General features: G+C 40.8%; 1 protein-coding gene across 1 annotated transcript; it reads left to right on the top strand.

Annotated features, from left to right (window-relative positions):
• Nucleotides 1–11069: 11069 nt before the first annotated feature.
• LOC146693143 (uncharacterized) lies at nt 11070–15292 on the top strand. Its single transcript, XM_085478899.1, has one exon. The coding sequence runs from the start codon at nt 11215–11217 to the stop codon at nt 14656–14658; it is 3444 nt and encodes a 1147-aa protein (XP_085335025.1). The 5' UTR covers nt 11070–11214; the 3' UTR covers nt 14659–15292.
• The last annotated feature ends 1046 nt before the right edge of the window (nt 15293–16338 follow it).

Raw genomic sequence — 16338 nt, 5'->3', positions numbered from 1 at the left:
AGCCTTCAAACGTTCGACCAGAGATATATTTGAAAGTATTTGTAAACCTCTTCAGAGTCACTGTGCACAGGATTAAAAATGTATCCACGAAAATGCCAACAAAGAATAAACAATCTTGCTGCCTCTCCTTCGAGGTCTGGCCGGCCACTCACTTCAAGAGGGAAGCCTGATATGACACGATCCATTGGTGCCTCATCAGTCCAAAGGACATTACAGGAAAACTCCGACCTACATGCAAAAATTAAACAAATTGAAGAAGAGAAGCTTCAACTGGAGGAGAAGTGCAGACAATTGGAAGCACGAAATCAAGAGCTGGAAAAACAACAGCAACGCCAGCCTTACACAAAAATTATTAGTGAGGCCTGGGAAGGAAAGTTTGGTGAAGCACGACAGAAGATTTTGTTCCTGATGAAGGAAAACAAGACAAAGAGTGCTGAATTAAAAGAAACGTCTGCCCAGCTTCAACGCGCGAATGCTACTATTGGGGAGATGCAAAGGGATCTCCAAAACATGGAGCAAAAGAATCAGGCGCTCCAAGGAACGCTTGATGAAGCTATGGAACAAACTGCACAAATCCTCGGACAGAAAAAGGAAGGGGTCACACAAATGCAGGACCAACTCAAAGGCATAAAGAAAAAATACGAAGTGCTGAAAGTCAGGCTGGATGAAACAGAGTGCAAAAAAAAAGAGCTTCTTCAAGAGAAAGAGCAACAGGAAGAAGAAAAAAAACGTATTCTCCAGGACTCAGACAACTTGAAGCGCGAAAACGCTGAAATGCTTGCACAAAAGCAGCAACAAGAGAAAATAAATGAAGACCTGCAGCGTAAGCTTCAAGAAATCACAAGAAGAAATGAGCAGTTAGAAAAGATGCACAAGGAAAAACAACAGCAAAATACAGACAAGTGCAATCTATTAAAAGAAATGGAGCAAAGATGCCAGAAACTTGAGAAGGAAGTTGAAGAAACAACCGATCAGTTGAGAACCCTCATCCTAGAGAAAAAAGTGGTCGTGGAAAAGCTCATGGAAAAGAAGAAAAAACGTTTCCGCTTCTTCTGGAGGAGGGACACTCCTGCTCTTTCTACTTTTTCTATTTTTTCTACTGCTGACGTCACCTCGTCTCCCTCCACCTCTGTTCCATCTTAATTTTCACCTCTCCTCTCCCCTTCTCTCCTAACACTTCTTCCCTCTCTCCTTCATCTTTTTTCACCCCAACCAGTCCCGGCAGTTGACTGCCCCTCGTGAGCCTGGTTCTGCCGGAAGTTTCTGCCCGTTTAAAGGCAGTTTTTCTTCCCCACTGTCGCCTAGTGCTTGCTCAGAGGGGATTGTTGGGGTTTTCTCTTTTCTTTTTTTTTCCCTTCTTATTACCATTTTCCTTTATTTACCGATTTGTTTTGTTTACTTTTCTTTTATGTTGTTTCTTTATTTACTTGTTTAACTTTTTTTCAACTTATGTAATAAACTAATAAACCAATTGAATTTATCCTCTGCGTATTTTACATCTAATCTTTAAAGAATATTTCCAAAACATTTTCAAACATCACGATCTGTCTTTTGTTTGCTTGTTAAAACCCCGTAAATGGTGAAGTAAAAACCCTGTGATATGGTTTAAAACATCAAAATAGACTAAACAACTAGTCTAAAACTAAGAGACACAGGATAAAGTTGGTGTGAAGGTTTCAGTCTGTGAATGAATCTAAGCACCATCACCTTAACTTTAAATTCATCTCTGTTACCCTCTTTGTGACTGAACTCTGACCGTGAGCACCACAGCCACTGCGCACCAGTCACACGCACTTTAAATCCATCACAGTAAACCAGTTAGTTTACCTCAGTTTGTTTTGCAGCACATTTCACAACATGCAAAAGCATAATGTGCCATGTACAGACTCAAAATCTGATTTAAAAACATGAGGACTGACCTGTAAGCTTTACATTTACAGTTTATCACATACCACTGAGCAGTTCTTACCTGTAATTCTAAGCCCTCTTCTTCCTTTTCTGGTTTAAAACATCAAATTAGACTAAACAACTAGTCTAAAACCAAGAGACACTTAAATATTAAGTTAAACCTCTGGGGTTGCCGGACGCGTCGGCGCGTCAAAATCACATGACCAATTTAAGACGACACAGCTACAAGATGCAGCGATTCAGAGGCTGTATCCCAATTCAGGGTCTGCAGCCTTAAAGGCCGCATTTTAAGGCCGATTACGTCACAGCGACGCGACGAAGGCCTAAAAATAAATGTTTGTTTCAGTTCTATGAAGTTCTATGAGTATTTTGGATTAGTAGCACTGCTGTGTTTGTTGCATCATATTGCTGTAATTGTTTATATGCTTTATATATTCTGAGGTAAGTTGATCTATAGTGTTACATCATATTCTATAAGGATGTTATGTGTTTGTGTACTTTCTGCCCAGTTTGACCCATTTAGCAGAAGTCAGCTTGGTTCCACTTGCCTCTTACCCGTGATTTCAGTGGAAATTTCAAATTCAGGATCTGACACACACTGTTTCATGTCCTACACAGTTCTTGCAAGTTCATAGAAATTTCTGTTCAATTAGAACCAAATATTTGAGTTGATGGTTGAAATTGTTGTTGTAATTTGTGTTTTAAATATTTTTAGATTGATGTTTTGTTTCCTTTACAATATTGTAAAGGAAACAAAACATCAATCTAAAAATTGTCCTCTTTTTTATTTTTTTATTTGGGCTTCTTAAATTTATTTTGGGCTACCAAAAACTGAAGAGTGCCTGCCCGAAGGGCTACCAGGGATTTTGAAATTTTGCGAGCCCTGCTTATGCAAGGTAAGTTTCATGTTGGACTCATGGTTCTTTGTTAGTCCAGTTTAGGATGACGTATGTATCATATCAAAACTATGTCATATCAAAACAACCCCACACCTGCAGTTGTTTCAGTTTTTCACAGGTGTTTCCTGTCAGCTGGTCAACCTCACTCAGGTGGACATCCATATCAGCCAACCAAACGACAAGCTCCTCCCTTTGTGCTTCAAATCCCTCCCACTCTGAGACAAGGAGCTGAGAGAGAAAACAAGGGTCAATTATAAAGAAGAGAGAAAAGTGAAACCCTCCTGAGAAGGTCTGACTCGCATACCTGCAGTCGACCTATGATTGGCGTTCACGTCATCCCAGCGGCGGCCGCACTCCCTCGCCAATGCCAGCAGCCAAGTCTGCAGGGTGCCCTGGAAGAGCAGAGTTAATGTTCGACTCCTCCTGGTCAGGCTCTCCAGCTGGATGAGCCGAGGTCTCCCCTCTCGCCGCCGCCTCTGAACACACAAACACAAATTGCATGTGAAGCAGGAGGTGCAGATTTTTTTTGCTATTGTTTTCTAAATCCAGGCTTGATCACGTGGAGGTATTTGGAAAACTTTTTTTGGCCAGCGGACGACTGTTGTCTCGCAGAAAGTCAAATCAAATGTATGCGATACACAATCAATTCACAAGAACACATTAAAACAGAAGGTGCCTGATTTCAACTCAATTCTGCATCAAAACAGGGTAACAGAATTAAAACGAGTGTTTGCAGCAAATGTGAGCACAAAGCCTCACTTTGTACAAGCCTGCTATTAAAGTTCTCCTCTATGCAGACAACCTTCCTGTTTTCAAGGCACAACTTGGATCTGCTGCACAAATCTTATGGATACACGCTAAATGAAACAGTAGTGTGCACGACTCCAGATTCTGATCCCTCGTCCTAATATGGTCCTAAAAGGCTCACAAAAAACAACATAGCGATAGCAATAAAGCAAATGTTGAGGCTTCTAAATACAAAGTCCATAAACCAATGGCTGACATGGGTTTTATCATAAGGGTGATAAATATACAACATATGTTCTTAAGACTAAAAGTATAATACAGATTTTAGTCTGAGAGATCTGATGTTCATTTACCTGCAGATGCACTATACGTGCCTGCTCCGTGGTTTTCCACAACATTTTGCACATCACTATTTAATACAGGAAGTAGGTAGGTGAACTAAAACAAGTCATCTTTCTTTGTGAGAGGACAATATTAATGAAATAAACCTCAATGACATCATAGGGATCCCTAAAGATGCTCCTGCTGCTTTTCTTCCTCCTCATCCTAAACTTCCTTCTCCTCGACTTTCATCCAATTGTACTTCAATCTACTTGTGTTTCTCCCCCTCCTCTTCCTCATTTTGTTGGAGCTGTGAACAGAATTAGTGTGAATCTGAATTAATTTGTGCAAAAAAGTAAAATCTACAGCTTTTCAGTCAGAGGTGGTCTTTTGATTTAAGCCGGGTAGAGTAGATTTATGTGTTGATGCTGCCTGCTTCATCTCTGCGACTGGCTGCTGAGTGATATTTACACCCCGGCTGGATTACAAACTTTAACCACGTGCTGCACTTTGGCCCAGCGTTGATACCTCTTGTTAGTATAATGAACTCTTCTTGGCTTAATGTATGATGGTGGATAAATGAAATGTACAAAGAAAATTTAACTATATTACAAAAGGACATCTATCTTGGTAACATCAAATGACCGGAGCATAACTTGTTAACTAGTCTGAAAATAAGTTATACAGGAACAGTCACAGACACACCTTCTCATGTGTCACATTTCTATTCATTCAAAACACTTATGCATTGCTGTATTTTATACAGGCTGATGTGAGTATTTACACAAGCACACACACACACACACACACACACACACACACACACACACACACACACACACACACACACACACACACACACCAGCTTATTTCTCTCTTATCCAGAGAAATCCTTTCATCAGCCTTTCAATGCTGGGTAATCAAAGTATAAAGAACCATGCCAGTCTCCTATTGCCAGAGGCTGAAGTGTGTGTGCAGTCACCAGGTGATAATCTGATATCATGTACTTCCCCACTGATGTTAGTGGGGAAGTACGATAGTGGCTCAAGAGTTGGGAGTTCGCCTTGTAATCGGAAGGTTGCCGGTTCGAGCCCCGGCTTGGACAGTCTCGATCGTTGTGTCATTGGGCAAGACACTTCACCCGTTGCCTACTGGTGGTGGTCAGAGGGCCCGGTGGCGCCAGTGTCCGGCAGCCTCGCCTCTGTCAGTGCGCCCCAGGGTGGCTGTGGTTACAATGTAGCTTGCTATCACCAGTGTGTGAATGTGTGCGTGAATGGGTGGATGACTGGATATGTAAAGCGCTTTGGGGTCCTTAGGGACTAGTAAAGCGCTATATAAATACAGGCCATTTACCATTTACCATGTTAAGTAATATGAAAAAAAAAATGAATCCCACCTTAGGCCGAATGTGTGACTCTCTTCGTAGTGGAAGAGAGAATGAATCTTCCCATCCGAATTCACGGCAATCAGTCTGTCAATCAAATCCTGTGGAGTAAAATGAGAGGCTTTGAACAAGAATGCACCGGATAGGGTGCAAAACGAAAACTGTGTGGAAATTTACAATGGGTAAGGTGGAGAACGTATATCAGTCTCAGTGTGAGAGGGTTTATTTGAATGCGTTTGAAGTAAAACAAATGGGTGGGTGGTGTTTGGAGGCCAAATAAAAAGTGCAAACATGCCCTCAGATGGATGACAAAAAAAAACTGCAGTGTGTGGAAAAGAAGAAGAAGAAAAACACTTACAGGTATGGAGGTTGGCATCTCCCTCAGGGTGTATTCGCTTTTGTTGGCCAAAGACTGTCGGCCCAGCAGTTGCCACACCGACTGGGAAGAGGAGAGGAGGTTGACCAAGTACAGGAAGGACTGAAGAGGAAAGTAAATACAGCAGCTGTTAGAGAGAAAAAATGTATTTGCTTTTAAAGACCATTGTGAATGCATTTGTGCACGTCATGGATTGATCAAATCCTAACACATAATAATAATATAACACTATTCAACTACAAACACTACCGATAATATGACAAATAATATCTGTAGTATTCAAAGCAAAACAAAATGTAAAAAGAATTTATGATTGCAAAGATAAAACATGGTTTACCACACTCTCAAAACTGAATAAGACATATATTCTGAGCAGAGTGGTTGAGCAGAAACCTATTGCAGCCTGAAGAATATTAAACTACAGGAAAGCTCCCTGCATTTTTCACTGGGTCTGGTAGAACAGGGAAAACATATCATCAAAAGCATCAAAGGAAAAAAAGAGAGACACTTGCACAAACGAGCTACAACTTAGATTATATTAAACAGCTTCAAAGAAACGTAAAGAAAAAAACAAGATACGATGGATTTTTTTTTTCTAAAATAGAAATATCTATACTTTCATGTGTCTTCTGATGTTTCTGTGCATGTGTGAACTTATCTTCATATGTACTACCAAACCTCCTACTGTACTTAGCACAGATTAAAGCAAAGACTCGAGTTAATTCACCAAAGTGCTGGTGTGTGTATATTTAGTTTTCCTTTGACCTCAGCATATATGTATAACCCACTGATAAGGCAGACTTTAAAGTCGCCTGTGGCAGGACACAGTTTACACATCACTGGCTGTCCGTATTCACTTGGCTAGTCTCTCTGAGAGAGATGACTTGGCTGCTGTCAGAGGCCAAGCATCAGACACACACAGACAGGCTCACGCTGGAGCTTGTTGAAGCTTTCCTGAGAGAAATTCTGCCAAAAACATAACTAAAAATGCAGTCTTATGAAAGTAAGGCTTATTTGCCCAGACACCCATAAACCAATCAGCAAAAAGCCTTTCTTGTTAACAAAATCACTATTGCCAGTTTCTTAAATATGAATATTCACAAGTGAATTTTCTACATGGCTGCTGGTATCACAGCAACACATGGACCACTATTCTGAGTCCTGGGTTAATAATAATTGGAATCAATTTAATTTTAATCAATTTAAACACCTTTGTAACCAGTGAGCTAAAAACATGATGGAAAAGCAAAACTTCTAAGAGATCTGTGTCTGTACTATTATGTAGATATCTAAAAATTGGGGCATTGTGGGCTCCAGGAAGTTTCTCCTTCTCCCTCTCTCTCTCACACACACACGCACGCACATACATACAATACCTTAATGCAACTCCTATCTGTGGGGTCAATGGGAGTTGGTTTGGGACGGACCACTCTGATGTCGTCACTGCTGCACTCAAGAACAGACCATAGCTCTAGTACCAGGGCCCGAATAAAGCCTGAGACAGAACACGGAGAAATTTGTTGTACCAAACATTTATTTGAAATAGCAGCAACTAAAATTATTAACAGTGCTTTAATAAATAAACGACTGACTTTGTTATTGTGTCCAATCTTTTAAAGAAATCTGTCTTTGCATTGCTGGCACCGTTTTGATTGGAGGATTTGAATCTCAGGAAGGAAGGAATTTATAATGCCACTCCCTTTGATCCCATTTAATCTCTTCCCTGTTGCACTTTGGCCTGTCAGTAACTACATTTGAATTTTGCAGCTTCTGATTGGCTATACTTTTACAGTGTAAAAGTATAGCCTTTATTGCACATAAAGGCTGGATAAAAACGTTAATGCAATCAAAATGTACGCAGCCCTCGCTGGAAAACTGGGGATACAGTACAGTACATAAATGATGAAGCAAAGACAAAACATTAGTGTCATGGAAGAAGAAATAGTCAGTGCATCACGGGAAGCTCCCAGCAATAAAACCTGCATTTGTATTGACACATAAACCTTAATTTGTGAGCAATTTTCAGTGTATTTCAGTTAAATTAACGAGACAAATATAACAAAAGGGATTTTATACTTAGAAGAAGAATATGAAATTGAAATATTAAACTAAGAAAACTATAAATACTGCAGTTCTAGAGTTACAGATATACAATTAAGCTTTGCATATCAGTGCTGTATAACCCAGGGAATGTACTTTTTTTTTTATAATTGAATAGTAATGGAAATCATGAACTGTTTTTCAGAGGTCATAGATCAAATGAGCAGTAGAGTTTTTCTCACAGAATGGTTCTTTCACATAGAAAGCAGTGTGTGCTGCAGGTTTAGCAAATGGCCCATCATTTGTAAGCTCTGTCTGGACTATATCACTTTTTGAGGTCATCCTTCTTTCTGTCAGTCTGCCCAAAACATCAACGGTATCGGTGAAGACAGAAGACAGTGACACATGGAATAGATGACAAGGATGCTGGACTGGAAGATCAAGTCTCAGACGCATTAGTGTGAGTAAGAGCATTTGGAAACCTGTCAGTTTCTTCGATATTGGCAGGAAATCTTTGACAGTGTTGAAGAGGGACATTAAGACTGCATAACAATATAGTCCAGTGTAATATCTTACTTTTTCGGTATCGTCCTTTAAGAAAGTTTCATTCAGCTCTGTCTTTTGCAACTGTGCTCGAAGCAGTCTGTTCTCCTCCAACAGCCGGTTTATTTCTGCTCTGCCCTGTTGACTGCACACACAGTCCTTCGTCTGCCCTTCAGCTTCCGTGACGCTGTCACTCCCATCACCACTGGATTTGTTACATCCATTTCATATGCTGGTTTGCCTGCAATAATGCCAAATCAAAAGCTACTCAGTCGACATGACGTGGTTCTGCAGCATCACACATTAGCATGTTTTATCTCATTATCTATGACCGCAGCGCATTGAAAAAAAAACCCACTAAAAGCCTTTTAGTTTGGTCCTTTTACAGCATCCTGCCATGCGATTACATTTGTTCCTGACCACCGAGAACACTCACGTTAACTTTTATCGAGTGGAAAAAAAGTTAGCGTGTTTATATTATGCTAACATAGCTGTGTCGCTAGCGGTCACGTAGCACATCATTATATACCAGCTAGCCCAAGTTCAGTAACCCTACAAATGTCACTGCTGTTTAGTTTTCTGTCTTCATTTATGTTGGAAGTGATAAGAAAGCTGTACGTTTTAATTTGTTTCCAAAACCCCGCAGTCAGGACATGCTATATTGTATTTAGATAGAAGCTAGCGAGCTAACTTGCTGCTAACTTCTAACTCATATGTCATAAATTCCATTGTCATGGATGCCTGGATGTTTAACTCAGTTGTTACACCTGGTAGAGCAGAACGCTGATAATTTTATTAAAGATGAAAGACTTAAGACAGTGTTTTAACTCTCAGTAATGCCACAGTGATCATTTGATATATGGACCTGCAGCAGAGTTTAGGCCCAGACACGGCTAGTGACGTCAGACTGAACAATCGGATAGTGATATGAATTACTTTAGAACTCACCGGAGAGAAAATGCCGCGAGCAAACCAACAAAAAGCTGGGGATTGCACGGAACTCGATATCCGCTCGTCTCACCGCTGCAATCCATGCCTGGCGTCTTTGTTTGGTGGATACATGGGATCCCTCACGTTGCCGCCAGGATGGAAAACGATGAAAAGATTAATCCAGTTTCTTGCCTTCACGATCGTGAGCTCTAACGTTGCAACCGACTACACACAGTCACTGCTTTGCTGTGCTTCTGCAGCATATCCAGTAATGGTGACAAATCCTCCAGCGTTGCAATAGGAAGCTGCTCTTAAGCGCAGAAAGAATTGTTTCCAGGGATTTCTATTTGTATCCAGCTTGGCGTGCAGGATCCTTTGTGTAATCTATGCTTACATATGTATTTTACACACAGACAATGTGAAAAATACAACACATTGCTATGGATTGATGCTGAAAGTGCTAATTGCACTAAAAAATTTAGCTGAAAAAATAACACCAACTAAATAGATAAGCATGTCTGTTAACAAAAAAACCCAAACGCTTTACCCAACTGGGGTTTTTCAACTACCTCAGGGACAAAGCTTTACCAAAATCTTCCAACTCAGACCCTGTGACAAGGTCTGTGAAAACCACGTTTTTATGCCTGAAATTCTACAGTACTACACTCCCACCAGATGAGCTCATGCAGCCTGTCACGAACCGGGACATACAACCATGACAAAACAGGAGATGCACACACAATTTATTGTGTTATTAATTTAGATCAACTGTGCTAATATAGTATACCAAAATGAAAACAATAACTCAAATTTCTCATGTACACTTTCTACAGAGGCACCATCGAGAGCATCCTGTCGAGCTGCATCACTGTGTGGTTTGGAGCCTGCAATGCGTCCTGTCATAGAACCCTCCAACGCATAGTGAGAGCTGCAGAGAGGATCATTGGTGTCTCTCTCCCCTCCCTCCAGGACATTTACAGCACCCGTCTCACTAAAAAAGCCCTTTGCATAGCGGCTGATCCCACGCACCCAATGCAAAGCTTCTTCAAGCTGCTGCCGTCAGGGAGGAGACTGCGGAGTCTCCAGGCCAGGACCAGCAGACTGAAGGACAGCTTCATCCATCAGGCTGTCAGGAAGCTTAACTCCCTCCCGATTCTGCCCCCTCTCCCCTCCTCTCCTCCATGGTCTCACTGAACTCTGTCACATACACACACACACACTCACTGGCCTGCACCAGTTACCAGTCACTTTGTGGAGCATTGGACTGCCATTACCTCATAAGACTTTGTTGTTATACTATCTCTAACCGTATATTACTAGATGTCCATTTGCACTATTTGCCTATTTGCACTACTCTGCCTGGTTTACACTCAATGTCATTTACCCATACCTGAATATTGTATATTGTATATTGCATAGCTTTCTTGTTAAATTGTATTGTATTTATTTAAATTTTTACTTTTTAATTATTTTATTTGCATTTTTTAATCACTCTCTTATATTTAAATGTTCATTTGCTATTTCATCTAGGGTTTGAGAGTAACGAAATTTCTATTCTCTGTATGTCCTGTACATGTGGCAGAATTGACAAATAAAGTTGACTTTGACTTTGAGATATTTGAGGTTGTGCTGAAAATAATGGTGCCAAATAAGGCAAGAAAAACATATTTTAAAGGTGAAATATAGAGGTAAAATCAAAAATAGTCAAGAATGGCCAATTATACCCTGGACCACAGAGGGTTAAATTTGAAAACGGTTTTAAAAAAAAACATCCCCATTCTAAAATGTCATGTGACAATCTGATTCATGAAGAGTGATGATGTCACAAGGACATGTGATGATGTCACAAGGACATGTGAGGATGTCACAAGCACATGCCTTTGAGCCTTTGAAGTTTTTCTATAAATAGGGGTCAGGAGCAGCAAGTTTTAGTCAGTTTGTTCGCAGCCTTCAAACGTTCGACCAGAGCTATATTTGAAAGTATTTGTAAACCTCTTCAGAGTCACTGAAATTTTTTTTAAACGTTCTCACCAATTCACTGAGCAAACAAACACATTTCAGTCAAGATGACTTTCACCTCAAATCATCTTGAAATATGTAAAGGGACCCTTTTGGGAGGTCACTACAAGGTCGAGGGTTTCCTTGAAGAAGGGGGCTTTGGTATTGTAACCAAATGTTGCAATACAAAAACCAACAAAGTCGTTGCTATTAAAGTCAACAAGAGCGACCCTGAAATTCTGCAACAGGCGAAAATGGAAATTTACATACTGGAGAAGCTGCGAGGCTTGGATGCAGATAGATGCAACATTGTTAAATGGAATGACTTTTTCATCGACAGTGACCGCATCTGCTTAAATTTTGAACTCCTCGATGAAAGCCTGTGGCAGTACATGCGGTACCGGAGGAACCGGGTTCTCCCAGTAACAGAAATCAGGCCAGTGTTATTTCAGCTCGCAAATGCCCTGTCCCACCTGGGTTCTTTGGGAATAGTGCATGCTGACCTCAAACCTGGAAACATAATGGTTGTGGACCGCTATGAGTGTCCCATCAAAGTCAAACTTACAGACTTTGGTTTTGCATGTCCCGCATCTACAGTGATTCCTGGTGACTGTGTGGGGACGGTTGGTTATAAAGCACCTGAGGTTATGATTGGTAGTCTATTTAATGAAGCAATAGACATGTGGTCCCTGGGGCTGGTAGCTGTGGAGCTTGCTACTGGGTATCCTTTCTACCCTGGGAGAAATGATTATGATGTTTTGAAATTCATCATACAGACCCAGGGACAGCCACCAGATCATGTTTTAGACTCTGGCTTTTACACTGATAACTATTTCATAAAAGACAACTACAACGGACAACACTGGACATTTAAGACCGAAAGACAATTTCAAGATGAGACAGGTTGTCAGTCCAAGGACACTCGATGCATAAAACTTAAGTGCCTCGATGACCTTGAACAACTACTGAAGATAAGGGGGTGTTGGGAAAAAATCCAAAATGTATTTGTCAGCCTAATCAAAGAGATGTTAGCATTGGATCCAAACCAGCGCATAACACCCTCGGAGGTTCTCCACCACCCCTTTTTCAATCCTGGCCTCTCTAAGAGTTCTCCCTGCACTGACATGAGTAGCACAGGGGGACAAAACCTTGTGGTCTCTCAGCAGCCTTCTAGTTGCAAAAGAGAAGAATCACAGAAAATCAGCTGCAGTTCCCAAACCTCAGAAGAATTTTCTCAACAAGAATACGTCAACGCATCAGCCAACACATCCTCCTCTATAGATGATCTTGAAATATCTAAAGGGACCTTTTTGGGAGGTCACTACGAGGTCGAGGGTTTCCTTGGAGAAGGGGGCTTTGGTATTGTAACCAAATGTTGCAATACAAAAACCAACGAATTTGTTGCTATCAAAGTCAACAAAAATAACCCTGAAATTCTGCAACAGGCAAAAATGGAAATTCTCATCCTGGAGCAGCTGCGAGGCTTGGATGCAGATAGATGCAACATTGTTCAATGGAACGACTTTTTCATCGACGGTGACCGCATCTGCTTAAATTTTGAACTCCTTGACCAAAGCCTGTGGGACTACATAGAGGACCCGGAAAACCAGGGTCTCCCCATAAGCGAAATCAGGCCAATTTTACATCAACTCACAAATGCCCTGTCCCACCTGGGTTCTGTGGGAATAGTGCATGCTGACCTCAAACCTGGAAACATAATGGTTGTGGACTGCTATGAGTGTCCCATCAAAGTCAAACTTATAGACTTTGGCATTGCATGTCCCGCATCTACAGTGATTCCTGGTGACTGTGTGGGGACGGTTGGTTATAAAGCACCTGAGGTTATGATTGGTAGTCTATTTAATGAAGCAATAGACATGTGGTCCCTGGGGCTGGTAGCTGTGGAGCTTGCTACTGGGTATCCTTTCTACCCTGGGAGAAATGATTATGATGTTTTGAAATTCATCATACAGACCCAGGGACAGCCACCAGATCATGTTTTAGACTCTGGCTTTTACACTGATAACTATTTCATAAAAGACAACTACAACGGACAACGCTGGACATTTAAGACCGAAAGACAATTTCAAGATGAAACAGATTATCAGTCCAACGACACTCGATCCATAAAACTTAAGTGCCTCGATGACCTTGGACTAATGCTGAGTATAATGTGGGGCTGGGAAAAAATCCAAAATGTATTTGTCAGCCTAATCAAAGAGATGTTAGCATTGGATCCAAACCAGCGCATAACACCCTCGGAGGTTCTCCACCACCCCTTTTTCAATCCTGGCCTCTCTAAGAGTTCTCCCTGCACTGACATGAGTAGCACAGGGGGACAAAACCTTGTGGTCTCTCAGCAGCCTTCTAGTTGCAAAAGAGAAGAATCACAGAAAATCAGCTGCAGTTCCCAATACTCAGAAGAATTTTCTCAACAAGAATACGTCAACGCATCAGCCAACACATCCTCCTCTATAGATGATCTTGAAATATCTAAAGGGACCCTTTTGGGAGGTCACTACGAGGTCGAGGGTTTCCTTGGAGAAGGGGGCTTTGGTATTGTAACCAAATGTTGCAATACAAAAACCAACAAAGTTGTTGCTATTAAAGTCAACAAAAATAACCCTAAAATTCTCCAACAGGCAAAAATGGAAATTCTCATCCTGGAGCAGCTGCGAGGCTTGGATGCAGATAGATGCAACATTGTTCAATGGAACGACTTTTTCATCGACGGTGACCGCATCTGCTTAAATTTTGAACTCCTTGACCAAAGCCTGTGGGACTACATAGAGGACCCGGAAAACCAGGGTCTCCCCATAAGCGAAATCAGGCCAATTTTACATCAACTCACAAATGCCTTGTCCCACCTGGGTTCTTTGGGAATAGTGCATGCTGACCTCAAACCTGGAAACATAATGGTTGTGGACCGCTATGAGTGTCCCATCAAAGTCAAACTTATAGACTTTGGCATTGCATGTCCCGCATCTACAGTGATTCCTGGTGACTGTGTGGGGACGGTTGGTTATAAAGCACCTGAGGTTATGATTGGTAGTCTATTTAATGAAGCAATAGACATGTGGTCCCTGGGGCTGGTAGCTGTGGAGCTTGCTACTGGGTATCCTTTCTACCCTGGGAGAAATGATTATGATGTTTTGAAATTCATCATACAGACCCAGGGACAGCCACCAGATCATGTTTTAGACTCTGGCTTTTACACTGATAACTATTTCATAAAAGACAACTACAACGGACAACACTGGACATTTAAGACCGAAAGACAATTTCAAGATGAAACAGATTATCAGTCCAACGACACTCGATCCATAAAACTTAAGTGCCTCGATGACCTTGGACTAATGCTGAGTATAATGTGGGGCAAGGAAAAAATCCAAAATGTATTTGTCAGCCTAATCAAAGAGATGTTAGCATTGGATCCAAACCAGCGCATAACACCCTCGGAGGTTCTCCACCACCCCTTTTTCAGTCCTGGCCTCTCTAAGAGTTCTCCCTGACATGAGTAGCAAACGGGGACCAAACCTTGTGGTCTCTCAGCAGCCTTCAAAACAGAAAGATCATAGAGAATCAATCTCCAGCATTGCTTCAACCACGGACAAAAATGACAAAAACACAAACAGGGATTGTAAAAAGCCATTAACAGCAGATTACATTGCAAGAATTAATTAAGCTGCTCCAATAATGATCACTTTGGCTTTTTTGTCTTTTTTAATTTTCACTCCCCCCACCCCAACCAGTCGCGACAGATGGCTGTCCCTTTAAGAGCCTGGTTCTGTCGAAGGTTTCTTCCTTTTAGAAGGGAGTTTTTCCTTCCCACTGTCGCTCATTGCTTGCTCATAGGGAATCACTTGATTGTTGAGGTGGCCAAAACTCTAGGGGAACTAGCAATTCTTGTGAAAATTGAAAAGGGAAAAAAAGCCTAAAAACATAAAAACAACTGATGAATATGTTCTTGAACTAAGGCACAATTTTGCTTAAAATCCATTAAGTAATCTCTGTGTCAAGTTCTTACCAATATTCAAAGCGGAGCAGCGGACAACTTACCATTACATCAGTCCTTCAATCAGACATAATTTGATCCAAATTGGAAATAAACTGGATGTTTATTAAATAAACCAGCTTTAAGCATCATCTAATTGTTGTTTGTAACTCTTTTTAAATATAGTGCTAACCTTTAGCCTCCTAGTAGACATACATGTTTTATAAATGGGAAAATCCTCTTTTCTTTAGAAAAGTTAAGCTCTGACCTTGAAGTCAAGGTCCCTGAGATTTAAACCTTACAGAGATTTTTAGTAAATGCTACCATGGTATTAATTAAAAAATTCTACATTGTCTCGTTCTTGAGCTATTGCATTCACAAACTTGGGTGTCCACAGCGCCCCGCCATATACCAGACTCAAAAGATTATGAGGTAGGTGTTTTGTTTTTGTTTGTTTGTTTTTTAAGTTTTTTCATAAAGATTACAACATAAAAATAACACAATTGGGAATATTATTGTCATTTTTGAAAACACTATTTTGATGTTATCTAATGCAGTGCAAAAAATAAATAACTAAATTGATAACTGGCACTGAGTCTTCTGTGTGCACACATTCTGCATCAACACACAGGGAGACACTGAGACTTCAGAAATTTTTCACTGTGTTTGTCTATACAGCCACAACTTTCAGATTTTTCACAAACAAGCAGCATGGATTTTGTCCTCATCATTTCAGCTAGAAGTACTTTATAAGGGGGTCTTTCAAGTGAACATTGAACAGGTACAGGTGCTTGAAATCCTTGAAAATGCTCGTTCAGGAGTTAGGCCTTTTTCATACAATCCCCCCATTTTCAAAGGCTCAAATTGGATTGAACAAGCAAGTTTTTTTGTTAATAATTGACCGTTTGGAGTGTAGAACTCATAGATATCAAATGTTGTTTCCTCCCTTGCGAGGCCTTTACTGTATCTGCCTTCAGTTCTGGTTGCTTTGCACTGTGAAGCTATTTGAAAGTATTTGTCAAAGAACAATGAGCACTAGATATCCACTAGATGGTGTTATAGTAAAACACAAGCATAACCCTCACTTAGACAATTTTACCTGATACACAGTTTGTGACCATGTATTTACTCTTCTGGCACTTTGCCTTCACAATTTTGTATTAATTTCACTACCTTTTGGCATGATCACCTTTTAATT

The sequence above is a fragment of the Copadichromis virginalis genome, linkage group LG14, assembly GCF_057382275.1.
Source record: "Copadichromis virginalis isolate Kocher_CV1m ecotype Utaka linkage group LG14, C_Virginalis_male_GT1.1, whole genome shotgun sequence".
NCBI lineage: Eukaryota > Metazoa > Chordata > Actinopteri > Cichliformes > Cichlidae > Copadichromis > Copadichromis virginalis.
The sequence above is the reverse complement of the archived record's forward strand: the minus strand, read 5'-3'. Positions and strand labels throughout refer to the sequence as shown.

Bases quoted from the DNA above. Each gene is read 5' to 3' on its own strand.
- LOC146693143 (XM_085478899.1), top strand. From the start codon at position 11,215: ATGACTTTCACCTCAAATCATCTTGAAATATGTAAAGGGACCCTTTTG.